Below are 24727 nucleotides of genomic sequence, written 5' to 3' on the forward strand. Positions count from 1 at the left end.
ACGCTTCACAATAGTGCCTTTATGATCTTTATGGTAGAAATTCACACAAAGGGCATATTTGATTCTATTGCATTTGGAACATTCTGACAATAAAGACAGAGGTAAAGGACAAGTATCAAACACATTGATTTAAATAATTCAACCTAGACATTACTATCCCCAATCAGGAAAAATGGAAGCAATTCACATGTTACATTTCCAGAGGAAGAAAGACAAGTGGAGAAAGATTCAGGGTGCAGAATAAACATGGTCCAACATAGGACACAATCAGCACATTAAAACGGTTGGTAGAGCACATGCCTACATTACCCAACCAACTAAGGCATCAAATTGTATTCCTGATTACTGCATCATTACAAATACATCATTGATTAAAGCAGTTTGAAACCATCCTGTCTACAGCAGGACTAAACACCAATCAGTTGCTCAAAAGAAAGAGAAAAATAAGAGGTAACTGATTAATAGGAAAAAACTATAGAAATATAAAAGACAAATCAAATATAGAAAAGGGCCTTTTTATTTTTTACATATGGCTTGAAGCGGTTTCATTACAAAGAGGTTACAAAAGGTTGAGGACTTTTGAATCATCAACCACGGGTGGACAGGACAACAGCCATCAATGGTAGAAGCAACTACACAGTCTGAGCACAACACTGATTATCAAAATAACAGCAAGTAACTGAAAGTATGTATTTTCCATGTACAGCAGAATAGTAGAGATACCACTAACACCACCTGCATCCAAATGCTAAACATGATTCCCTTGGGTCGTTTTCATGAGACACCAAACAGTACAAAATTGACTGAAACAGGGAGGACTACCTGGACTTGTCAGATAGCAATCGCTTATTTAGTTTTTCCCTTTCAAAACGGTTCGCTACCATGTGCCCTATTGAACACAACCTTATAGTGTTGGACTTGACCTTTTGAGCAGGAGTCACTGCACCAATATGGTTAACGATATAAACAGCAAACAAAGACTGCAGAATAAAGGCCAGTAACGTGACTTGGCTGACTCTTCCTCTATAATAATCTCAAAGCCACAACATCCCAATCACTATTAAATCAGGATTTATTATTCATTTTCTAGATGTCTAATCATCAAACATGATCGTTCGAATGATTCATTGGAATTGGAAAACAGTTCATGTGTGCCCACACTACGATATTGATCAGAATCGCAGAATTTAGCTTTACAGTTCATCTAGATCCAGTCTGCTTGACCAGGCTGTATTTTGGATATGAAGCTGGCCGGTCAGAACTTAGAAGTTTGATATTTCCGTTTTTAAAAGGGGAAGTATTTATATGTTGCATAAACAGCTGTTTTATCCAAAGTATTTTGCATATAATGTTCATGACTCCAACTCATGTTTCTCTTCTTGCCCGTTTCTTCTTCATCACTGGTTTGGAAGGCTGGCTCTCTTCAGGTTTTTCTATGGGGGAAAACACAGGGAGAATAGTCTTACAATACAATATGGGACTCCTTGTAAGACAAGACACAGGTTGAAAAAAAAGAATCATAAATATAAAACAGAAACGAAGACTTTAGAAGCAGGAAGTGTGTAGAATCCATTCCAGAATGATCACTAGGAAGTGTACATTTTTGTTCTCGCGCAGTACTACCACCTGAATCATCCAATCAATGGCTTGGATAGTAGCTGGGTTGAAACAGAAATGTGCACCCCGTGGAGGTGTGGTCCTCCAAGAGTGGATTGAGAAACAGTGCAGCTGTAGAAAAGTGTGAGTGGAGATGGAGCGAGAACTGCAGCCCTGCCTGTATACAGTCTTAAGTTTTTAGGGTTGCAACATTTGTAACTTTCCTGGACTTCCTGCTTATTCCTAAACGTATTCCAAGAATCTTCCAAATAGGATTTAAGGAAAGTTACTGAAATTCTGCAACCGTATGATTGATACATTAAAGAGAAGGACTAATGCTCTAGCTGGGATAGCCAATCAAACTGAATGGAGAGAGGGGACATCTGGTAGTAATAACCTGGCCTAGCTGCTTCCTACAAGAGCTACACTTCAGAGGAAGGTGGTATGCAGGCAGCTTAGTGGCCCAGTCAATCACACAACATGGCAGCCCTGCCCAGGAACACCACCAAGCAGCCCACTAATATGTCTAGATCTGAATGGTTTGAGGGCAAGGTAAAGCTATTCCTCCTTTAATATTAATGTGTTTCTATTGTGATCATAGTATAGCAAGAAATTAGTGGGGATATAGAATAGAGGAAAGTATAAAGTGAAGTAAGATGTATGCAGGGATCGAACCCCAGCTGCTGGCAGAGATACGTAGTCCAGGGTCTGCAGCACTACCACTAGACCAAACTCCAGTGTGATTCACATAGTTCTGATAGACTTACTATGTGTTGGAGCAGGTAGACTGTTCTGCTTGGCAGTAGGCTCCGTCTCTGCGGGTTGGGGTGGCACTTGTGTGATGGGGGCTGTGTTCTGAACCACAACTGGTTGCTCCACTCTTGCCTGCAGGAATGAGAAACCTTGGGATTAAAGAGGCTAAAGAACCTTTGTGCTCTTGGGCCAACAGGGGTCCCCTAAACGAAATTGAACTTTATAGTCCTTACAGGCCCTCGTCAAAAGTAGTACACTATTAGGGAATAGGGTGCCATTTGACACAGCCATTGAGGTCTATAGAGCAGTGTCACCAACCTTCACAGCAGCAACATTGACAGCAGGAGCAGTAGGCTCCTGGATTGGCTGCTTCTTCACCTTGGCCTCAGCAACAACCTTTTTACTTCGCTCCTCTGACTCCTGTCAATCACAGACAAACAGAACAAATATGAGCCAATCAGGAAGGCCACAGGTAGCAATGACCCAATGAAGGACTCAGCAATATAGTTCTAACGAGTGATGGTAACAGTTTAAATTAAGTTGCTCTATTCCTGTGTAATAAGACTAATCACTATAGTAACATTATAATGTTGTTAAGGAGGAATCCAGTAAGTGCTTAGTCTACGGTGTTACCTGGCCAGTAACTACATCATCTTCAGCTTGCTTCTTCTTCTTCTTCTTCTTCTTTTTCAATTTACCAGTTCCATCAGCGGCAGGCTCCGCCTTTTCTCTCTCTTCATCAGATACTTGCTGTGAAACATTCAAAGTACAAAACTAATTCAAATACTTAACCGACCTAGACTGCTCAACCTAAATCAACAACCTGACAACATTTCCCCAACTTGAACTTAAGCAGCAGATACTTTGTTTTTTTACATGAGGCTTCTGAAATTTAAAATGTGTAGTTTTGTTTGACAGAGGCTTTTAAAATGAAGCAATCACCAAATCACTACTATTACTCTGTGCAGAACCTTGTACAGGATACAGCATGGTCACTTTAGAAGTGACTGTTGCACTGCAGTCAAACTAGTTATATTCCAAGGATGTAGTGCACATTACCAGTCAGTCTATCCTCACATATGCATAGTTATATTGAGGTTTTTAAATGCAACATTTAAATTAAATCCCTGACATCTCTTCATCATGAAATGTTCTGTTTAACTCTGGAGATGGTTTCTCTCTCCTCAACTTTCCCAGATTATATTGACAGTATTTAAATATAAGGCATGTTATTTATTTAACCAGGAACAGGCCCTTGATGTTAGAAACATCTCGTGAGGGGTACCTAAAAAGTGTTTTCACAACTGGCGACTAACCTTGACCGTCTCTGGCAGGGACTCCTCGAGGACAGGGGGGGCAGCCTCTACTGGAGCAGGGAGTTCCTCATAGTTCCCCCACACCTCCGCTGGGGCATTCCAGTCAGAGCACCCGTCTGCTGCAGCAGCAGACCCATCACCATCTGAAAACACATCCAGAGGAAAGCTCTAGTTAAAACACCTCACAAAAACACAACCTTTACAACACATGTTACAGACAGAGATGATGATTTTCCAACCTACAGCAGTCTGACTACAATACAGTTGGACTGTGCAGAATCACTGATCTACAGGCCACCTTGCAACCCGTATAACTACTCATTATGCGATCTAATCCCTGCAATGACTTTTATTGCCAGTGTAAAGGTTTGTTTTACTTACTCAGACCAGACCACTCGTCTGGCTCGTCTGGCTGGCTGGGACACGGCAGCTGGGGTTCCACTGCTGGAACACACACAACGACTTGGCTTCATGGTGGACTATCAACAATATACGCAAACTAATATTGCCATATGATTTTGATTCTTTAGTAGTTTAAAAATGTTTTTTAAATGATACAATCTGATTAAATATCTATACTGCCCTACAAAGGCAAAACACAGTAACTAAGTAATTGTTTTTACTGCAACGTCTGTCTTTCTGTCTAGGCAGAGAGCAATTTTTGTTACTCCATTATATATTCTGATTAACTGGCTTGTTCTTGTGTCAGGAAGCGTATTACCACACGAATCAAATAACATACCTGGCCATTACAACAGATACAAATATTTTTGACCAAATTCATAGTTAATGCGTTTTGCCTTTGTAGGGCACTATACTTGTCTGTACTGTAAACCATGCCATCTAGAGGCCAAAAGGTGATCCTACACCAGGAGTCCACAAAGAACAGTCAGCCCCATTACCTGCAGTGCCAACTGTTAGTCTGGTTAATGAGACTAGATTCAGGTCTTTAGCCTTTATCTCTGTTATCAGGGATCCTCCTAATAAGTCCACCCTCCTAATAACACAACATTGCAATAGAAAACCTCAGTGAAAACTCCTGCCAGTAAAAATGTAATTGTACTGTGTATACTGTATTCCCTGCATATAACAAAAAGTAAGATTTGATTAATATGTACATATGCAGTATATTCGAGGGAAATATTACTACTATCATTTCTTTCAGTCTCGTGCCCCCAGACAGTGGTGTCTTGATTGCTCTCAGAAGTGGTCCAGTGCTCCTTATCAGGAACAATGGTAAGGGCTGGGGCCGTCACAGCCCGGTCAGTCCATCCTCCAGTCACTACCGGAGCCTCCTCGCTGCTGATAGCTGACACCAACACACACACATTTAACACCCTTCAAGAACATCCACACAATGGCACCACTTTAAATAGTGTGCCTAAGAAATGGACTCCAACCAAATCCTACACAAGTAAGAGCATGTAACTAATTGTTTTTCTTAAAAATGGGACATGATTTGATTTCACCCTAAGCCTTAATCAGACCCTTATTTGAATCAATATGTATATATTGTTTTACCTTGAGGTCTGCCTACGGCAACAGCAGCAACGGCACCTGCTTTCTCTGCTTTGGTTTTGGAGGATTCTCCTGGGGAAATAACACTCATGTTTAAAGGCAAGGCTGTAGCTATATTTCCATATACATTTATATTTCCTATTTGCAAATGGAGAGCAGGTCAACACACAAAGAGCAGTAGCCTGGAACGCAAACTGATATGCTCAGTTCTATTGTTTCAGTGGTGAAACGGAGCATGTCAGTTTGGCTTCCAAGCTAACAGAGCAGTTGACAAGCAGCCGAAGCTACACCGCTCTCTCTCTGGGATCGGAGTCCTCCAGGGTCTGTATTTATAGCAGGTCTGATCAACAGGGGACCAGCAGAACTCAATAACAGGAGAAGACAGAGAGTAGCAGTCTCCCTGGATGCCAAATTAGTCTGTTTACAGAAAGTTTGTGAAAGTGTAGGTGTCTAACCAAGCTCAGGCCTGCTCAGCTGCTGCCTTTTGCCAGCAGAGAGGTATACCATAAGGTGATAGACCTAGCTAGCTTTACCTTTCTTCTTCTTTTCCTTCTTCTCAGAGACAGACCCAGGGTTTGCAGCTTTGGGGCTGACTTTGGTTGACTCTGTGGGAGGAGTACTAGGCAGAGGATCCACTCCTCCAGGGCTCCCTGAGCCGTCACCGGTGGTCTTGTCTTTACGGCGCTGCTCACGCTTCTCCTTGTTACTGACCTTGGTCTCCCAGGTGCCTGATACTGATAGAAACATGGGGAAGGTTAGTGAGATCAAGTTAAATAGGCCTACATCTCATGTTCAAATCCACTGTTAGAATGTCCAGGCTCTGGGCCCAGTTTCCCAAAACAATCTCAAGATTAAGTTCATCGTTAAAGCCTTCTTAGGAACATCGTTACATCTCCGAGCTGTTTCCCAAAACAATCATTACTAAAGTTGCTCTTGAAAATGCTCATTATTTAACGACTGCCTCAGACCACTCATAGAACAGCAAAGTACGTTGTTAGATGTTTCTTGCCCTTCCGCGTCACTTTATACACAGATGTTTATCCGTCTTTCTGTGACTGCTGATTACAGAGGTTTGTAGACTGACTACAAAAACAAAGTTGCCCATTTTTTTGCATAACAAATATGCTTCAAATGAACACCGAGATGACTGTATTAAAAGACAAATACTGTATAGGCTACATACACATTTTTGAATGATATAGAAATCAATTTCATGTTAATGCAATCGAGTTTTATTTGGATATTTGTAAGCTACCGATACATTTTTGCCTCAATATATTTCATGATGTAACATTTGCACAACCTGGATTTAGTGCATTATTATAAGGTAAGCATTAGAATAAGCCGCCTCAATATTTGTAACCATAGGTGAACTCTCTAGGAGCCGATCCATCGTCAGTCTTGTGGAATAATTCTAATGTCAAGGTAAGATTGGAAAGGGAGAACGCTGATTCTAGAGCAGTGCTCCCCCCGAATCTTGGTCAGATTGCATGAATGATTGATTTAATCTTTCATAGACTAACATTAAAATATGACTAATTTCAATTTCCCTGAAATGACGTAATAATTAGCTTTAAATGTATGCCCCCACCGCGCTTTGCTAGGCACAATTGATTCAAACAGTTGGTGGTATTGTATGGCGTACCTTCCTCCGATTCCTTGCCATGAGAAGAAGCCGTCTTAGCCTCCTTTACTGCCTGTTTCTGCTTCTTCTTTGTATTCTTTACCTAAATATATAGATTTCAACATGTATGGTGGATTAATGCTACAAGGCAAAGAAAGGGAAAGTGGTAACATACAGAAGCATCGCCCCCTGCACCATTAGAACAGAAACCCCATGTTATGAAAGTCACTCAATCAAGTCAACGCAGTCAAACTAGGTAGGTAGGTCGGGGTGTGTGTGTGTGTGTGTATGTATATGTATATATATATGTATATGTATATATCTATATATATATATATATCTATCTCTCTCTCTCTCTCTCAAATCACATACACCATCCTGTTCCCCTAAATCTGTCTACCAAGAGCCTTTTGACATGTAATTTATAGGCTATACGGTCCTTACAATCCCAAAAGCTATAAACCAAACAAATCAAATAAGTATTATATTGGAAGTGTCAGCCCCTCAATGCAGATTGATTCCAAAAACAACTATAGAGAGCATTGATTGACAGACTGACAGTCAACTGGGTTGAAAGCTGTATTTGATCATGGAGGAGCTACACTTGACACTAGCTAAGTGAGGAAGCCATCCGTCCCATCCTTTAGGATTTGTTGCATCTGCAAGTTAAAATCTGGCAAACAGACATTGCCAGCTGGCCCCTGCACATTACAGGACTGTAGGAGTCCTAAGGGAGGCAGGCCTCTAGTCTAAAAGCCACATCATCACTAGGAAAACTCCACTACAAACGCCATAAGGCCGGTTCTCAATCTTGAAGGCTTGTTTTAGTGCAGAAATTGGGATATTATGTAGCTAGGTATAACCAAGCATATCTGAATTTATTTAGCATACAACGGACTTCTGTTTTGTATACAACAGATTCAACTGTTTCACTAGTCTCCTAGGCTTGCATACAATAATTTGCCTCTACAAGCAACATTAGGCCTACCTCAGAAGCCTTTTCTGTCTTGACTTGAGAATGATGTGGCACTACTGGCAGGTTGTCTTCTTCAGTCACTCTGACTTCCTCTTGTAGCTCAGCAACTAAACTACCATTTGGCTGTGATTTCTGTGGGGCAAAAGAGAACACAAGGCTTAATTTAAAAACAAATATTAGTTTGGCTCACGTGACAGGTTAATCTAGCTAGCCGAATCATGCTAACGTCGGCTACTAACGTTAGCTAGCTACTGTGACAGAGCTGTCAAAATTAGCATAGCATAATTAGCTAGTAAGCTAACATTGGAAACGTTACCTTTTCTGTAGGTTTCCTTTTCTTTTTCTTCGGTTCCTCTGCTTTTGCCGTCTTGATAGTAGCTGGTTTAGTGCTTTCCATGGCCTCAACTTCAACTATGGTCGGTCGCTTCTTGAAGAGCCCGCGACATGCGGAGGCCCACATAGCCACCATTAGCACGAGCCCAATGCACGCTGCTAAGAAGATCAACCATGGCGGAATCTCGGGCTTCACTCCAAAATCCACCCCGAGTTCTGAGTGCAAGAGGTCTAGGCCAGTGGAAAGAAGCTCATTCAGGCGACCTGCTATCAACTTGACCTGTTGACAGGTCGCGTCCTGCCAGTTCTCTGCCATTTGGGTTGATCTCGATGATTGACAGAATATGCAAAAGTTAACGTTAGCTGGCTAAAAATAACGGTTTTGACAGGGCAAACAATAAAACCACGATCATCGCTAGCTTGTCATCCACCTAGCTGCTAACGCGTTAGCTAGCTGTCAATCATGTAACATTTGAGTCGGTCGAAATAAATGACCCTCATATAGCTAGCTATTTGTCCAGCTCGTATGACTGATGAACCGGTTTCTTGCCCACTGATAAAGCAAGAAGGTTGATTTCGAGGAGCAACAGAAAAACAGGCGGTGCTTAGCAGCATCCCGCTCTACGATTGGTGCAACGTCATGGAAGAAGGAGTCCCTCTGAAATCATGACGAATTTCCTCATACAGATTAAGAATGGTGGTCCTGGACTAGAACAGATTACTTGGGGTTAGTTACCAGTATATTTTATTAAAAACTATACCCAATGATGAATCACATATCTTAAACCAAACTTTTGCTGCCCACCTCGTCAAGTAGAATTTGTGGCCTGTTTTATTGTATGCTTGGGTGTATTCCGACAAATCTAAATAATTGCAGTCTTTGTAAAATTCCTAAAACCAGGTTATCAGCATGCCTAGCATTTATTGTGAGGTCATCCATTTAAACCATATTCAGAAATACATTCTACATCAATCAAGGGACTAAAATGATAATTTGCATCCAAGTTTATTTTGAAATTCCCTACTCCCCCTATACAAGAAAAATATTGACTTTCCATCAAGGCAGCAGCGAACTGTCAGTGATAGTAAGTATTCTGTTTAGGGCAAGGAACAAAATCATAATCACAGTGTTTTTTTTTTTTAGACTAACTTTTTAAATACTTCTACTGCGGTCCTCTTTGGCTGAGCTTCGGCACAGTTTGCTGTCGAGCCAAATTCCTGGGAACTAAAGGTTTAAGCCAATAGAGCAGAGGGTTTCAACTTTACAAAGCCAATGCAGGAATGTATATTACCTTCAGAACTAAAAAAATTAAAATAAAATAAGAACAAGCCGTCTGTGTTCACAACAAACAAAATAACCGCCAGGGGAGCGACTGCATTTTTTGTATTTTCTTCGAATTCCATAAAATTGTATAGACAAAAAACAAATCTACAAAAATGTAACTAGGTAAATATTACACAACAGGTAAACATGTTTGTCAACCTTTACACAAAACCAAAGTTCTTGGTCTTAATGGCTAGTAAGAGTTTCTGTTTTAGAATCTGTTTGGAGGAGTAGAGTGGCACGTAGAGACGCGAGATGCAGGTGTTGGCCGTGGGCAGGTGTTGGTCATCCGGAGGCCTGATGGTGATGGAGGGCATGGGCTGGAAGCCTTCCTCACTGGCTGGCAGAGATGGACTGGAGGTCCAGAAGTACACCTGCAGGGAGGGAGAGGAATCCGATTGTATTGGAATTTATATTTGAGTTTCTGCAGATAAAAATCACAAACTGGGACTGCATCAGGTAGTGAAAATAATTTCTTACCAGATCTTGCCTCTCAGTCATGCTCATCTTCTCCACGATGGACCAAAACCAGCGTTTGAACTGCAACAACTTATCAGCATTTTCCCCTGTTGAGATTCAGAGTGGGATAACAAAAATAAGTGACTCAATCATGGAATAAAAACCAACTCAAACACACTTAAATCATGTAAAAGTACAAACGTATTTTTGTTACAAGACTTCTAACTGCATAACTAAAAGTATTAGGGTGAGGATCAATAACCAAAGGAAAACTAAATACATCCAGGTTTTACAGTTCTAGGATCAGGTCTCCCTGTCCATATAATCTTATTCATTGTGATCAAAAAGGCAAAACTGATCCTACATCAGCACTCATACTCTGAGATTCTTTGTGAATACGGGCCAAGGTCTTTGTACCAGATTCATCATTGAAGGAAGTGAAGCTGATGAGCATCTGCACGTTGACCTCTCCACAGCCGTTGACCAGCAGCCTGAAGTCCTCAGCTGTCAAGTCCTCCAGGGCGTTCTTAGGAAGGACATCCAACAGACCCTTCCTCATCGCCTGGAATGGACAAAACAGTATTAACATTAAATGTCAACATCTTTATATACAGTACACATCCATCCCCTTCTCATCAGCTGAGAAAGAACAAGGTATTCATCTCACATACATTTACACTCTACGATATTGTCTCTGTATACATCTAGGCTTATCCCTACTCCAGCTTTAGACTGGACTGGTGTCCGATTTGCTGTTTTGTTAACTCCTATGGCATGCCAAAAACAGATCTGGGACCAGGCTAACTTTAGACCTAACTCGATACAGAATGCCCCACTTGGTTCCCCTTATTATAGTGAATGGTAATTCACACTGCCACATGAGTGTACAACTTACATGAAGAGGTTGCTCGGCAACCACCAGCATCCTGTGTTCGGCGTACTTTCTCACATATTCGTAAACGTTGAGAGGAGTCACAGGCATGTTGACCCCACCTGACAGCAGCTCCACCTGATATAGCCATGGACAGCAGACGTCATGTTAATAATGCAATGCAATGTTTCATAACATTCTCTGTCACAATTAGACTGCAGAATAGAAGTGTTTTCAAACAGTCAACTTCTGATAAATACAAAAACCTGGCAGTTTCAAATGTTTAATGTTGCATGCACAAGTACAGTGAAATGCCAGTTGTGACAGAGTGCATTAAAACCAGAGCATGCAGTCAGGTGCAAAAATATAACGAAATGAAAAATCGGGACTGAAAATGTTTCCCAAGTGCACTTCCTGAGTTGAGTTGACTGCATGTGAAATATTCTCCCTGTGAGTTATTTACCTGTCCAGCCCCTTCCTCCTTACACAGGTCTATGGCGAAGGCCAGGTCCATAGCTGCAAACACAGCCTCCGCCTCTCCAGCCTGAGAGTGACGGATCAACTGCCGCAGGCTCTCGTACATTACCGGGTCAAAGAAGGCAAAGTCATGCCAGTTCACCTGCTCACAGACACACATACTGATGAGAACTCTATCCGTGTACAAGTCCAGATATAGTGGTTTCCATATTGCAGTGTACAACAGTGCACATATAACAGTGGAACTCATTACCTTTCTGCCGAGCAGCACCTTGATGACATGTCTGTTCAAGGTAATTGGACAGAGCTCATTCTGCAGCAGACACAGCCCTAGAATTCTGGAGATTAAAAAAAAAAAAAAACTTAAATACTTGGAAATTCTTTGAGGTAGGCTACATATAATTTAGTTGTTTTATCCCTGAATACAAGTAAATATTGTCTGCACTCCAGATTCCCTATGGGTCCCGGTTGCACTATAAAGGGAATGGGATGCTAGGACTTACCTGCCGATGTTCCTGAAGCAGTTGAGCCTGGCCTCCGTGTTCTTGCCAGGCCGGGGAGAGTAGAAGCCTCTCTTCCCGGGCTGGTAGAACAGGGGAGCGTTGTCATCTCCGTCTTCAGGGTCGTCCAGCTCCATGTCCACCACACTGCGGGTGGAGCCATGACGCTTACGGTTCTCCTGCTGCTACAACCAGGAAATTAGCAACAACTATTCGTAATTGACAAAGTTGACACATTTTTGGTTATTACGGCGTAAAATAATTAAAATCAGTGCCACCCAGTAAAATATAACTGACTGGTCTTGAGAAAGGTTGCTAAGGCTGAAATGTTGACAAACAGTCCCCTATATCCTGTTACTATTAGAGCATAATATCGGTGGGTGATCATGAGGTGAATATTTGTATTATGTTATAGTAAACCTCTAAAAACAGCCACAGTCAGAAATCTAACCAGTAAATTAATGTCATGAGGCTGAAGGCCACATTCCTTTTATTCTTCATAAAACTTTCTTTCAGACATGTCTAATGACTTGTGTTCCTGGACCACAGAGCTGGGGCATGCTGGGACCGGAGATGGAGAGCTGAAGCTTACCTGTGCTTTCTCAGGAGCCTCCAGGAGACCCAGGTCCAGTATGCTGTCAGCACCATTTTCCCTGTGGAAGGAAAGATGGGTTCTAGTCAGGTTATCCTTTATTTTTATCAAACCAGGTTGTCCTATTGAGGTAAAAGGGAGACCAGGCAAAGAGGGCATCCTTGAAATTGTGTATGGTGACGAGGCGTCCCAAATGGCACCTTTTTGCCTATATAGCATAAAGGGGCTCTGGTCAAAAGTAGTGCACTGCGAGCAGGGTGCTATTTTGAGAACAAAATGACAGAGTGGTGAATAGGACACTGTACTATACCTTCCATGTGCAATGAGCAGCTCCATGGCCTCCTCCACCCTGGCCCTGAGAGAGTCCTCACTGGCCAGGAGCAACAGCAGCTGGGCTGGGGAGAGCTCCAGCAGCATCCCTGTGATCTTACTGGCAAACGCCTGGAGAGGAAGGAACAACACCAGTCAGTCACATTATGTAGACTGTCTTGAGGTTTTCACTTATTCACCACCCATCACATACAGTATTCCTTGATTGTATATAGAGATATTATGCATTATAGATTAGATAATGAATGGATACTGCATTTATAGATAATACTTTAATTAGAATTAGATTGTTGTAAAGCTGGTAGGTACCGGCTGCATAGCGTGGACGCGGGGGTACAGCCTCTCTCCCAGGGCCTGTCTGTGGGCAGGTAGTGGGTCAGGTTCGTCACTGGGGTTCCCCTCAGAGGCTGGCCTGAAGGGCCGGGTGTCAATGGACAGCTGTCTCCTCGAGTCCCTGGAACACACACACAGAAAGGAAGGTTAGCTAGCGCCCGCAAACATTCTACACCCAAATCAAACTGGCCAGTGCAAGCCATTGTCTTACGCCAGATCAATGCTCGTCCCTCAACCGATCGGTCTTGTAGGACGTGGAACTAATCTATAAAACTAGATTTTGCTCAACACTAGTTCCTAATTCTGGCTACGACGGCAAACCATGCTCCAGCTAACAGCCTAGTACAAGCTTGTTTGAATGGCCATACGGTAGCTAGTTTAACAGCTTGTTGATTAAGTTGTACAGAACCAGGGTTACGGGACTCTCAGAAATCAGCATGTATGCAACAGACAGCTGCCATTGTGCCTCGCTACTTTGTAACATTTGGCCAACGCGATAACGTTGCAGAGAGCAGTCAGCTGTGCTGTAGAACAAGGCACACTAATCACAGCAGAACAGATATTATGAAAACTCATGTGCATTGCTAGAGCTAGAGGGAGTATTCAGCATTGAGAGTGTGAACTGGTGTTTTCATATGGATTGATTAGAAATGTTCGTACATAAAGAATTACCACCACAAAACACCTTAGCTAGATATAGAATTAGGTAGTGAAGACATCCTCATTACTCTTTTAAATATTAGCTACAGGTTCATCATTTTTGGTAAGATTAACTGACGCTTGAGGATGAACAGGGGTTCAGTAGATGATGTCACCTTGGTAAAAAAAAAATATGTTAGGACAGCATATTGTAGTCAGACTTCTTTTTAGCTATCCATGAGTGTCTGCGAGTTCAGACAGTTCAGTACAGACGGCCGCCATGTTATCCGATGTGAGACAATGCAGTGCAGGACATAAACTTTGGTGGATGCGTAACCAGGTCAGCTAGGCTCGGCTCGGCTCAGCTCAGTAGTGTAAAATGTTATTTCGGTGTAGTTGAGTAGAGATGTATAAAGTTACAACTTTCAAACTGTGTTGCATTTGAATTGCTTCGTGTGACACCACCAGCAACTGATAAGCAATTCATCTACAACGTGGTTGCATCCAGTTGCAAAATAAATAAAAAATACTTTGTGCACTAGTTGCAAGCAACAGCCAATCAAAATGACTGCGGCGCACATGATCCATTTGAAGGGTCGCAACTCTGACCCAGTTGTCAAGTCAACACAGCTGTCAGTGCTGCAGGAACCGTGATCAAGGTTGGTAGAAGAGACATTAGCCAAACGAGAGCTGTAAATAAATATTGGCATCATGGGAAGTCATGGTTAATAACTGCACTAGCTAGCTTAGTTTATTGCTAGCTTGGTCATTTTGACTAGCTGAGGTACGACTTCTCAAACCATAATGACAATAGCAACTTCAATTTGATTGGCTGTTGCACGCAATTTCAATTACGTTTGAGTTACTTCGTGTATCAGCAAAGTTGCTTGAGATGTCACTTGCAACCTCTAACTGCAACTAAATTTGCTTGAAAGTAGCTTTGTGTAACTCCAGCCTGACACATGAAGGTCAAATGTTTTCTGAAAGGCAACATGTCCTAATGACACAATACAACCACAGGGTTGGTGGGCAGGGAGGTATGTCTCACCTGTCTCGGTCTCTCCTAGAGCCGGCTCGGAGCCCTCCACTCCTCCGCTCCCTCTCCCGGTCTCTGTTCCTCAGCCGCTGCATCAGATCTACACACAGAGGGAGACTTTAGGAAAGATATATCTCTGTTCTCCTCTGAAATTCCTCTTGCTTCCCCCAGAGTGGTGGTAGCAGTAAGTTGTCAGTCACCATGTTAAACTGCCATTTGGGTTAAGTAATTAATAAATTGACGCTAGTAGTTTCATACTCAATGTCATACTTGAGTTGTAATCGTGATGACACGTACTGCTGGCCTGCATGCCCTTGCTGACGCTCTGCACACAGTCCAGGTTGGGCAGCTTGTCATTGGACAGGAAGGCCAGGGCGATGGCCGTGTAGAAGCTACGGGCCACGCCACTACCCTCGCCCGGCTCGTCCTTGAAGGTGACCTTGACGCGGTGCACAGCCATGGGTGTGGTGGTGCAGCGCCTGCCAAAGTGGGTGTTGAGCTGCCTCATGGTCTGCTGGATCAGCTGGTCACGGTCACGGTCCACCTCCAGGGCCAGGTCACGGGACTGGAGGTTACGGAGTTTCTCCATCTCCCGGCGGAACTTAGACTCCTTCACCTCAAATCCCCCCAGCTCGGTCAGGATCTGGGGACGGGATCAGACAGACAGGATTAAATGTCTGGTTAGATCGTCAACTGTTTTTAATGTTTAACAGATGTTTTTTGTCCTGATCTCATCTTGGTAATTGTACTTTTCTTTATTACATGTTTGTCTGTCAAGATCTGGGGACAGAAACTGTAGAGCTGTAGTAACTTCTACCGTTCTAAAAGCGTACATTTGGATCCGGGATGCTGATTGGTTGATAGCTGTTAGTTATTCACGATAATCCACATGGAAAAGCCTGTTAACAGTTCCATTTGAATCATCAATGCCCTGTTCAACAGTCCAGCCAGGCAATTCATAAACTTTCATCCTCTTGGTAAAGGTAATTTTTATTTATTTTGTCCATGTCTAGCTGTATATTTTTGTGGATTTCATTGTATTAATGGTTTGGGGCAGGGGAAATACTATAAATATAATACAGTATAAGTGTTTAAACCAATCCCTGAGTGTGCATACCGATCCAGGCTCTGCTCCAACATCCTCCATGAAGACGCGCCCGAACAGCTCCAGAGACAGACGCCAGCGGCCCAGCAGCATGTCATGGGAGATCACCATCCCCATGAAACTACAGTGGGGTCTGGAGAGGACAGAGAGATTATATACTTCCTGGTTAATATTACAGTGGGGTCTGGAGAACACAGGAGAAGGCACAACAATGTTACGTCCTTGTTAATACAAAAGACAGGAGAGTAAGGGGCATTTACATATGCAGTTGTATGACGCAAAGAGGGAGAACATTTTTAATTTATTTATGTAACCTAACTATATTCATTGTTTCCTTACTGAAGCAAAAAGAGATCGACCTGAGAAAGCAGACCGAGATGGGATTTTCATTTATTTACTAGCCACTAAGACACGTGTACCATACCTAAAGGAAGGGAGCGGGGGGCCATCACTCTCAGTGAGGCCTATTTCAGCCAGGAGGCTGCTCTTCAGCTGGGCAGCTAGGTCATGGGGTGAGGGGCCTGGCTTTGGAGCCACTAGCTCCTGGTCCATGGGCTGGTCCTCTCTGCCGCGTTGACTAGTCTCCATACTCATCACGTTCTTCAAGTTGGCTGAGTAGGACATCTTGGTGGGTAGGATCTGTAGGACACAACACAGCTGTGGTTGTAGTGAATGGTTTCTATAATGAATGTTTTTTATTATGACGGAAATGTACTATGAAGACTGTGGCTCTGCTCCCATAATTTGATGCATCTCTCCTTCCTATTTTTCCTTCCATGAAGTACTAATCACTGATCTAACATGGATTGGCGTTGGCAAGCTTTCCAGTTTCCATTGCTTTCGCCAATCCAGCCATGTTAGACCAGTGATTCCTTCAAGAACGGAGGGAAGGGCGGGATAAGGGAAGGATGCATGTTGATTGAAGGGATGAGGGATAAGGGAAGGATGCATGATAAGCGTATTAGAGCTGGTGTGTTGTCAGGGCACACAGTGTGTTATGTATACCTGAGAGGAGCCCATGTTAACCTCCATACAGCTGCGGTCCAGGGTGGACTCGGCCAGGCCTTTGCTTGCTGTGTACGAGGACGAGTACAGGCCCTGACTAGGCCGGCCAAACAGATCCTCCTTCCTTGCATTGGGCTGGGAGGTAGAAAAATGAAAAATAAGTTGCAGTGTCATTATTGTAACAAACTAAAAACAGAGATGAACAGCGTATTGTTAGTGGTGGATTTATTGACTTCAAGTGTATATTGCACTGCTTGCCCCATAAAGGTAGGCAAATAAGCTCTATAGCTGTGATTTAACATAATTACGGTCTGCATCAATTACACTGCATTAAGGATTATACAGAAGAGGCTGTTTGGAGAGCCCGTTAGGACTTCACCTGCACATGTCACTTTCATTTCCCTCGGATAGTTATCAATAAAATGTCACAATAAAGTGCAGAGTTTTAGATTTGCCTGGTGGGGGGCAAGGAGACCCCCAGTTCCGCTTAAACCATTGACAACTAAAATCTGTTTTCTAGGGGTTGTTAAATAAATGTTACAACTACTTGGTTGTAATATCTTAACCTCATGAAGAGCATAGTCAGAACTACACAGTTCAGATTATTCCACATTTAGCTCTATCAGAGTTAAACAACAAGTATCCATGCTTGTCATGATCAGTAAACATAAATTGGCCACGTAATTTCAGATATGTTGAGGCTACCCTGACGTCTCTCAACCTTTAGTTAGATTTGAGTGAAAAGTAAACTAACTATACCTGATAAATATGAGAGGTTTAGGTTCATTTCCCCATCCGTGTGGGCTCTGCCTGTCAAGCAGCAGAAGGCCGCATTTCCCAATGTAAGCCCATTGTTAGCTGATAATGACGTTTACTTTGCAAGCTACCGGTAGAAACGTTGTACAGTTGGCTAAACATAGTGCTAAGTAGACCTTATGTACTTTTTTTTCTCTAACCAACAGACCTACTTAGTGAAGTTAACTAACATAAGCCCTTTAAAAAACAATTGGGTGTTTAAATCGCAATTGCTGCTGAAAAAGATGATTAATGGACCACATCAAATTGGCTAGCCAATAACAGATGACATCAATATGGCTAGTTAACAAGCTAACTTTCAGGGGATAAACTAGAAGTCTATATCCAAATATTGTTTCATTTGCTTGGCATCTAGAGGTGATTACAGTAGTCCAAATGATAATTTGACGAGGACTTGCCAATGTCAAGCTCTTTCCAAAAGCCTAACCTCTGATGAAGCAAGCTAAGTAACATAGTTTGTTTAGCTAGCTAGATGCCAAATGATAGGTTACCCTCATGCATCTGAAAATCCATGATCTATTGATGTTTACTGATCATGAAAAACATGCAGTTACTTGTTGTTTAACTCTGATAGAGCTAAATGTGGAATAATCAGAACTGTGTAGTTCTGACTATGCTCTTCAAAGTGATATTAAAACCAAATAGTTAACAATCCCTTAAAAACAGCATGTACTTGTCAATGGTTTTAGTGGAGCTGGGGGTCTCCTTGCCAAATCTAACGCTCTGCACTGTATTGTGACATTTTATTGATAACGACTTATACTGGTCAGTGCAAATGAAAGAAATGCACTAACCTGCAGGAGGTGAGGCTGGTCTGCCAGGGGGATGGCCTCAGCCAGGGGGACCTCGAAGGGGTTGGGGGGGATACAGCCCAGGAAGGTCATGGAGTCAGAGCGCCGGAAGAACGGGTGATTCTGCCCCGTCTCAGCAGGGACCGGGTCATCCTCCTTATCCTGGAGCGTGGAGCCTGAGAGGGAGAGAGGTCAGCACTACTTTCCTGCATTTCTTCACACTGCAAAAGACCACAGGGAAAGACTGGCCAAAAAACAACTGTACATAGGCAGTTGTTTGAACTATCACCTACATCAGGGCTCTTCAACCCAGCTTTCTAGAAGAAAAAGAAACGCACACTTATTTAGGCGAGGTGCTGGCTAGCGGAGTAGAAAACTTGAAAATTAAAGAGAGCCGCACACTCTAGGATCATCAGAACTTTAACTAAAACATAATACTAGATAGAGAACCCGAGTTTACAAATAACCTAAATGTATACTTATTTTATTTATTTAATTAACAAAGTGATGCAACACCCAATTCCCCTGTGTGAAAAAGTAATTGCCCCTTATACTCAATAACTGGTTGTGCCACCTTTAGCTACAATGACAGCAACCAAATGCTTCCTGTAGTTGTTGAGTCGCTCAACGCTGTGGAGGAATTTTGGCCCATTCTTGCATGTAGAACTGCTTTAGCTCAGCAACATTTCTGGCTTCACGAACTGCTCAGTTCAAGTCCTACCACAACGTCGTCTCAATTAGGATTAGGTCTGGACTTTGACTAGGCCATTCCAAAACTTTAAATTTGTCACTTTCGGATCATTTTCTTGCCGCATGACCCAGATGCGCTTCAGCTTCAACTCAGACGGATGGCCTGACATTCTCCTGTAGAATTCTGATAATAGAAGGAACTGTGAATTCTGCTCTAAGGCAAGTCATTCAGGTCCTGAGGGAGCAAAGCATCCCCAAACCGTCACATTACCACCACCATGCTTGTGGTTTCTTACTGTGGAATGCAGTGTTTGGTTTTCGGCAGACATAATGGGACCCATCTCATCCAAAAAGGTGTATCAAGTTTACCAAAAAGCACCTGAAGAATTAAATTTCCATTGACAGATGAGTCAACAGTATAACAACTTTTTGGACATTAGTTTTCGGCAGGCATAATGGGACCCATGTCGTCCAAAAAGTTGTTATACTTTTGACTCATCTGTCAATGGAAATGTAATTCTTCAGGTGCTTTTTGGTGAACTTGATACACCTTTTTGGATGAGATGGGTCCCATTATGTCTGCCGAAAACCAAACACTGCATTCCAGAGTAAGAACTTTAACCAATGGTCAAGCATGTTTATTGAACCCTTATTTTACCAGGTAAGTTGACTGAGAACACATTCTCATTTACAGCAACGACCTGGGGAATAGTGCCAAAGCAACAACTACTCTTCTTGGGGTCCAGCAAAATTAAGGCAGTTTAAACAAATACAATACATTCAGATTTCACAACACACCGTGTGCCCTCAGGCCTACTCCACCACTACAACATATCTACAGTACTAAATCCATGTGTATGTATAGTGTGTATACACACACTATACATACACATGGATTTAGTACTGTCAATGCCAATGTCTGTGTTTCTTCACAGTCCCCGCTGTTCCACAAGTTTTTTTTATTTTTATCAGTTTAAAAAAAAATCTAACTTGACTGCTTGCGTCTGTTACTTGATGTGGAATAGAGTTCCATGTAGTCATGGCTCTATATAGTACTGTGTGCCTCCCATAGTCTGTTCTGGACTTGACTGTGAAGGGCCCTCTTGTGGCATGTCTTGTAGGGTAAGCATGGGTGTTCGAGCTGTGTGCCAGTAGTTTAGGCAGGCAGCTCATAAATAAAAGTAGTGATAAAGTCAATCTCTCCTCCACTTTCAGCCAGGAGAGATTGATATGCATATTATTAATATTAGCTCCTTTTTTGTGGCACCTGACCATACGACTGAACAGTAGTCAAGGTGCGACACAACTAGGGCCTGTAGGACCTGCCTTGTTGATAGTGTTGTTAAGGCAGAGCATCACTTTATTATAGACAGACTTCTCTCCATCTTAGCTACTACTGCATCAATATGTTTTGACCATGACAGTTTACAATCTAGGGTTACTCCAAGCAGTTTAGTCATCTCAACTTGCTCAATATCCACATTATTACAAGATTTAGTTGAGGATTAGGGTTTAGTGAGTGTTTTTTTCCCCAAATAAATTGCTTTTAGTTTTAGAAATATTTATGGGCAACTTATTCCTTGCCACCCACTCAAACTAACTGCAGCTCTTTGTTGAGTGTTGCAGACATTTCAGTTGCTGTAGGAGCTGACGTGTATAGTGTTGAGTCATCTGGATACATAGACACACTGGCTTTACTCAATGTCAGTGGAATGTCGTTAGTAAAAATTGAATAAAAACAAAAAGGGCTTAAACAGCTACCCTGGGGTATTCCTGATTCTAACTGGGTTATATTTGAGAGGCTTCCATTAAAAAACACCCTCTGTTCTGTTTGACAGGTAACTCTTTATCCACAATATAGCAGGGGGTGTAAAGCCATAATACAAGTTTTCCTGACAGCAGACTATGATCGATAATGTCAAAAGCTGCACTGTAGTCTAACAAGACAGCCCCCACAATCATTTTATCAATTTCTCTCAGCCAATCAGTAATTTGTTTAAGTGCTGTGCTTGTTGACTGTCCTTCCCTATAAGCATGCTGAAATTCTGTTGTCAATTTGTTGACTGTGAAATAGCATTGTATCTGGTCAAACACCATTTGGGTTGGTAACAGGCTGATTCGTTGGCTATTTTAGCAAGTAAAGGGGGATTTACTATTCTTGGGTAGCGGAATGACTTTAGCTTCTCTCCAGGCCTGAGGGCACATGCTCTCTAATAGGCTTAAATTTAAAAGATGTGTCAAGTAGGAGTTGCAATATCATCTGATATTATCCTCAGTAATTTTCCATCCAGATTGTCAGACCCTGGTGGCTTGTTATTGTTGATAGACAACAATTCTCACCTCTTCCACACTGACTTTACGGTATTCAAAAAACAATTGTTGTCTTTCATAATTTGGTCCGATATACTTGTGTAGTGTCAGCGTTTGTTGCTGGCATGTCATCCCCAAGTTTGCTTATCTTGCCAAAGAAAAAGTCATTAAAGTAGTTAGCTTTTTACTAACATTCTTTATTTGTTTCATAGTGTAGTTTAAGTTGTATTTAGTTTAGTCACATTTTGTTAATTTGCAGTACGTTTGCCAATCAGTTGGACTGCCAGACTTAAATCGCCATACCTTTTGCCTCATCCCTCTCAACCATACCATTTTTCAATTCCTCATCAATCCAAGGGGATTGAACAGTTTTTACAGTCATTTTCTTAATGGATGCGTGCTTATTAGCAACTGGAATAAGTAGTTTCATAAACGTGTCAAGTACAGCGTCTGGTTGCTCCTCAGTACACACCACAGACCAGCAAATATTCTTTACATCAACAAAACTTATTGTATGAATTCATACACTATATTAGGCCCAGCCTTTGGAACTTTGGTTTTCATAGATATTGCTATTATATTGTGATCACTACATTATATGGATTTGGATACTACTTTAAAGCACAAATCTGCAGCGTTAGTAAAGATGTGATCAATAAGATGATTTAATTCCTGTACTGTTTGTAACTACCCTGGTTGGTTGCCTGACAACCTGATTCAGGTTGAAAAAAATATATAAAAATATACTTCTCTGTTGATATCACATATATTATCAAGCATTTCACACATATTATCCAGATACTGACTTAGCACTTGGTGATCTATACACGCTTCCCACAAGAATGGGCTTTAGGTGAGGCAGATGAACCTGTAGCCATATTACTTAAATACTGTTGAACATTAAATCATCTAAGCTTTACAGGAATGTGGTTCTGAATATAGATCGCAACATCGCCTCCGTGGGCTTTTCGGTAGATGTTATAACCATGTATTGCTACCGCTGTATCAAAGTATTATCTAAGTGAGTTTCAGAGATGGATATTGAAATGCAATCTGTTACAAGCACGTCATTGACTTCATGGACCTTGTTTCTTAGGCTGCATATGTTAATATGGGCTATTTTTTAGCACTTTCCTGTGTTGCTTGATTGTTTTTAATGCTTTACTGGGAAGCTTGTCGAGGTAGACTTACTCATGTTATTTACATTGGAGCGGAGAGTGCAGGCTGAGCTGCATAAAGTGGTCTTCCTATTATTGCACACCGCCTCAGTGCTAACAGTGTAACTCTGGTTTACAGGCTCATGGTGACCGCTTACAATAGCTGTAGAATAAACAGATGTATTTGGGGCAATTAGGGGTACATAAATTACTTACATTGTTTGCCAATGCCATTAAGATCATATACACTTGATGCAGCATTATGACGACTCATTGTCACAATGGTAGGGATTAACTGAGCTGGTCTTGGTTCATTTACCAGTCATTGTTTTAACGCAGCCTTGAAATGCGTGGACAGAGTCCAGGAGCCAAGATGATTTGGATGGACTCTGTCATTCCTGAGAGTATCTTCTGCTTCCAGAAGGCGTCAAAGTTATTAATAAAATTGACTCCAGCAGAGGTACAGTAGTCTTTTAGCCAGATGTTTCACACCTGCGGCCCAACGATGGTACTGGACCTGAAATGATTGGCTGTTTTTGGGAGTCTTTTAATGCAAAAATCAGTTCTTTAAAATACATTTTTAAAATGTTCAGAGCTAGCCCTCCTGATGTCGTTTGACCACACATGGACTACGACAGTGTCAGCTCTGGGCATCTGTGGTAGAACAGACAGAAGCAGCCTTATGTCCTGTACTCGTGCTCCTGGGTAGCACAGGGTTTTAACCATGGAGCTGCCCATGATGACAGCTGGTGATGTTGAATGGGCCGGTCTCTAAGGCAGCCTCACGGTCTGGTGAGGCTGGGAGCTCCGAGGATTTGAACCCGAGGTAGAAGCCACCGGAGAGGGAGACAGAACCGAGGACGAAGACGCAGGTACCTCCAGGTTAGATCTTGATTGAAAAGCCACCAAGGACCAAGGTGCTGGAACCTCTGGATCCAGGGCGGAAAAGCTGTTTTTGGTCCGTGTCAGTTCCGGGTTCAACATCTCCATAGAGACCCTCGTTGCCAGAGGACGCCTTCTTCGATTTCCACGCCGAGTGACGTACCTCCATGGCTGGTTGGTTGGGTTGAGATCAGCTCTGTTCTCCAGGGAAGGGGGAGACCCCTTCTGGGATGGAACCCTGCCTAACACCAGCTGTGGAGAGCCGACACGGCAGCAAAACTTCCACCAGACCAGAGCGGCGTCCAGCTACTGGGGTGGAAGGAAAAAGTAGGTGTCCGTGGGTTCTCCAGTAGCTTATGTAAGTTTGCTACTTGTTTGCTAAGAGTAGCTACTTCGCTCCTGTAGTCCTCCGCAAGCAAGCAGCATTGAAAGTCAGCGCGGTCCACATTGTCCCGGAACAATGCAAAGTAAACACAGCTCCTGCAACGCTGGAAATTTTCAATGGCGACCTCTATTTGAGTCCGCCGAGCCAGCTAGGCTTCGCGTCTCTCCCCCTATACAGAATCTGTCAGGATACCGGGAGAGATAGCGGCGCTCACAAAAATGTAGCCCAACAGAGCCGCAGGCTCAAAAATAACAAAATTATTTAAAAACAGCCGGCTTTTAAACTGAGATCTTTAGTTCAGGTTTCAGCGCTCGACAACATACTAGTGCTAGTAACGTGCTGTTGCTACATGACACCCCTACTCTCACGATAAGTGCCATGGGATCTTTAATGACCACAGAGTCAGGACACATGTTTAACTTCCCATCCCGAAAGACAGCACCCTACACAGGGAAATGGCCACAATCACTGCCCTGGGGCATTGGGATATTATTATTTTTTTTAGACCAGAGGAAAGGGTACCTCCTACTGGCCTTTAACTTCTTTGGGGTAGGGGGCAGTATTGGGTAGCTTGGATGAAAAACGTGCCCAAATTAAGCTGCCTGCTACCCAGCCGTAAAAGCTAGAATATGCATATAATTAGTACATTTGGATAGAAAACACTGAAGTTTCTAAAACTGTTTGAATAATGTCTGAGTATAACAGAACTCATATGGCAGGCAAACGCCTGAAGAAATCCAACCAGGAAGTGGGAAATCTGAGGTTTGTAGTTTTTCAACTCAGCCCCCATTGAAAATAGTGGGATATGAGTTATGTTTCACTTCCCAAGGCTTCCACTAGATGTCAACAGTATTTTGTATTCTGTTTTGAGGATTCTACTCTAAAAGGAGAGAGCTCTTCGAGTGAGTG

At 42.5% G+C, this 24727-nt stretch overlaps 2 protein-coding genes across 55 annotated transcripts in view; both read right to left on the minus strand.

Annotated features, from left to right (window-relative positions):
* Positions 1-14: 14 nt before the first annotated feature.
* LOC110511506 (protein LYRIC) lies at positions 15-8756 on the minus strand. 5 transcript variants are annotated; one of them, XM_021592410.3, is made up of 12 exons: positions 8100-8756; positions 7796-7915; positions 6829-6910; positions 5717-5917; positions 5187-5255; positions 4816-4974; positions 4047-4109; positions 3666-3808; positions 2983-3099; positions 2668-2769; positions 2364-2481; positions 15-1433 (listed from the first exon to the last, which is right to left on the minus strand). In XM_021592410.3, exons 1-12 carry the CDS (start codon positions 8430-8432, stop codon positions 1366-1368), a joined length of 1575 nt encoding a protein of 524 aa, XP_021448085.2. In that variant the 5' UTR covers positions 8433-8756; the 3' UTR covers positions 15-1365. The 5 variants fall into 5 exon arrangements, with proteins under 5 accessions (XP_021448085.2, XP_021448099.2, XP_021448093.2 ...); XM_021592424.3 differs by having other exon boundaries at positions 4047-4106; positions 8100-8750; XM_021592418.3 differs by having other exon boundaries at positions 4047-4106; positions 4813-4974; positions 8100-8750.
* A 350-nt stretch (positions 8757-9106) lies between these two features.
* The window catches only part of LOC110511375 (E3 ubiquitin-protein ligase UBR5), a 47607-nt gene continuing 31986 nt past the window's right edge, over positions 9107-24727 (minus strand). For 9 of the 50 annotated variants that reach the window (XM_090227452.1, XM_090227445.1, XM_090227448.1 and 6 more), the window contains exons 41-56: positions 18398-18570; positions 16788-16922; positions 16207-16421; positions 15795-15915; positions 14975-15320; positions 14690-14777; positions 12979-13123; positions 12650-12780; positions 12340-12400; positions 11751-11932; positions 11501-11585; positions 11234-11389; positions 10795-10908; positions 10317-10461; positions 9921-10006; positions 9107-9814 (exon numbers count right to left, since the gene is read on the minus strand). In XM_090227452.1, the coding sequence (XP_090083578.1) occupies positions 9602-9814; positions 9921-10006; positions 10317-10461; positions 10795-10908; positions 11234-11389; positions 11501-11585; positions 11751-11932; positions 12340-12400; positions 12650-12780; positions 12979-13123; positions 14690-14777; positions 14975-15320; positions 15795-15915; positions 16207-16421; positions 16788-16922; positions 18398-18570 (2396 nt within the window). In that variant the 3' untranslated portion in view covers positions 9107-9601. Of the gene's footprint in view, positions 9815-9920; positions 10007-10277; positions 10462-10794; positions 10909-11233; positions 11390-11500; positions 11586-11750; positions 11933-12339; positions 12401-12649; positions 12781-12978; positions 13124-14689; positions 14778-14935; positions 15321-15794; positions 15916-16206; positions 16422-16787; positions 16923-18397; positions 18571-24727 lie in introns of all 50 variants that reach the window. The other 41 variants (XM_090227412.1, XM_090227410.1, XM_090227411.1 and 38 more) reach the window with 8 other exon arrangements.

The sequence above is a fragment of the Oncorhynchus mykiss genome, chromosome 3 (genome assembly GCF_057628025.1).
Source record: "Oncorhynchus mykiss isolate SJ-2025 chromosome 3, ASM5762802v1, whole genome shotgun sequence".
NCBI lineage: Eukaryota > Metazoa > Chordata > Actinopteri > Salmoniformes > Salmonidae > Oncorhynchus > Oncorhynchus mykiss.

Excerpts from the sequence above, each read along its gene's own strand:
- LOC110511506 (XM_021592405.3), bottom strand. The coding sequence starts at position 8,432 with ATGGCAGAGAACTGGCAGGACGCGACCTGTCAACAGGTCAAGTTGATA. Across the intron at positions 7,916-8,099 it reads AAAGGAAACCTACAGAAAAG|AAATCACAGCCAAATGGTAG; the intron begins GTAACGTTTCCA and ends TTTGCCCCACAG. Across the intron at positions 6,911-7,795 it reads AGACAGAAAAGGCTTCTGAG|GTAAAGAATACAAAGAAGAA; the intron begins GTAGGCCTAATG and ends CTATATATTTAG.